The sequence below is a fragment of the Aplysia californica genome, unplaced genomic scaffold (genome assembly GCF_000002075.1).
Source record: "Aplysia californica isolate F4 #8 unplaced genomic scaffold, AplCal3.0 scaffold00501, whole genome shotgun sequence".
Taxonomy (NCBI): domain Eukaryota; kingdom Metazoa; phylum Mollusca; class Gastropoda; order Aplysiida; family Aplysiidae; genus Aplysia; species Aplysia californica.
Genome location: NW_004797771.1, coordinates 355,387 through 356,784, shown reverse-complemented (window position 1 = coordinate 356,784; position 1,398 = coordinate 355,387). Strand labels below are relative to the sequence as shown.

At 39.1% G+C, this 1,398-nt stretch overlaps 1 protein-coding gene across 1 annotated transcript in view; it reads left to right on the top strand.

The window, feature by feature from the left end:
• Window positions 1-108: 108 nt before the first annotated feature.
• LOC101850356 (atrial natriuretic peptide receptor 2-like) overlaps window positions 109-1,398 on the top strand; it is a 6,495-nt gene continuing 5,205 nt past the window's right edge. Inside the window, exons 1-2 of the mRNA XM_013086755.1 lie at window positions 109-162; window positions 830-898. Coding sequence (XP_012942209.1) covers window positions 109-162; window positions 830-898 — 123 coding nt within the window. The remainder of the gene's footprint in view (window positions 163-829; window positions 899-1,398) is intronic.

The window sequence follows — 1,398 nt, the reverse complement described above, 5'->3', positions numbered from 1 at the left end:
AGGTAAGGATGTGTCAGGATGTGTCAGTACAGGTAAGGATGTGTCAGTAAAGGTAAGGATGTGTCAGGATGTGTCAGTACAGGTAAGGATGTGTCAGTACAGGTAAGGATGTGTCAGGATGTGTCAGTACAGGTAAGGATGTGTCAGGATGTGTCAGTACAGGTAAGGATGTTTCTGTAGAGGTAACAATGTTGCTGTAAGCAACAAACAACAAACAAACATACAAACGAAAAAACAACCAACAAACAAACAAACAATTAATGACAAAACAAAACACCCAATCCTGTCATGGCGAATGTAACACTTATGATGGCAGCGAACTCATTTACACATGTGATTTAAATTACTGTGTACGGTTTGTTTGTTGGAGTTTTTTGCGTGCTCTTTTTTGCATTTTGTATAAATTTCATTTTTTTGCTATGCTAACGTTTTGAATTCGCGACTTGAATCGTCCAGTGTTATGATTGCTTTTCAATGAAGTAGCGTCTCTCTCAACATTTCACGAACGACTTGAATTGACAATCGCAAATCCAGGTCGCGACCGAAAGTAACAACGGTCGACTTGTTGTTCTGTCTCCTTCCCCTTTTTCTGTTTTCGTGGGTACCGTTTATAACTTGTTCTCTGTTGACACTACATGTATATTCTGTACCTGGAAATTACTTCAAAAAATGGGAAACTGTTCTTCTCAAATTCAAGTTGATGTATTGATTATTATTACCCGCTGTCAACTTTACCCAAACAATCTTACTCGACCCGTTGCTTTTTGATCTACACTTTTTTTACTGGCTTTACTAGAATTCGACTTCGTTTTCTTTGTAAACTTTTCAGATCATCAATCTTCTGAACGACCTGTACTCTTGTTTCGACGGGATCATCGGAAACTACGACGTCTATAAGGTAGCGTGGCTACGATAGTGGCCAACACGACATGATTTGAAAATGTTCGTTTTTAAGCACAAGAGGGCTATTCCAAAAAATGCTGTTTTGAGAAAATCGAAGGTAAAGTTTTTGCCCATTGGTCAGTTTCTTTAAAAGACAGGGAGAGTTTTCTCTATAACCAAACAAATATACAATGAAACCAAACTTCTCCCATAGGTTGGGCAAAGTCCACTTTTGGTGCAGTTCAAGATTTCTGGAACCCCCGAAATCTGGGTTAGCCCACTTGTCCTTAAAAGCGACCAAATGTTGTTGAAATTGTACATGTTTTTATGCCCCTGTCGACACAGTTTGTACCAATAAGCAGATTATTTGCTTTGACCCTGTCTGACAGTATCACTTCAGATTGAGAGGTATACACAATCCCAGCAGATAATGCAGCTGTATACATTATGTGTGATTATATATATGTGTGTGTGTGTGTGTGTGTGTGTGTGTGTGTGTGTACGTGTGTGTGTGTG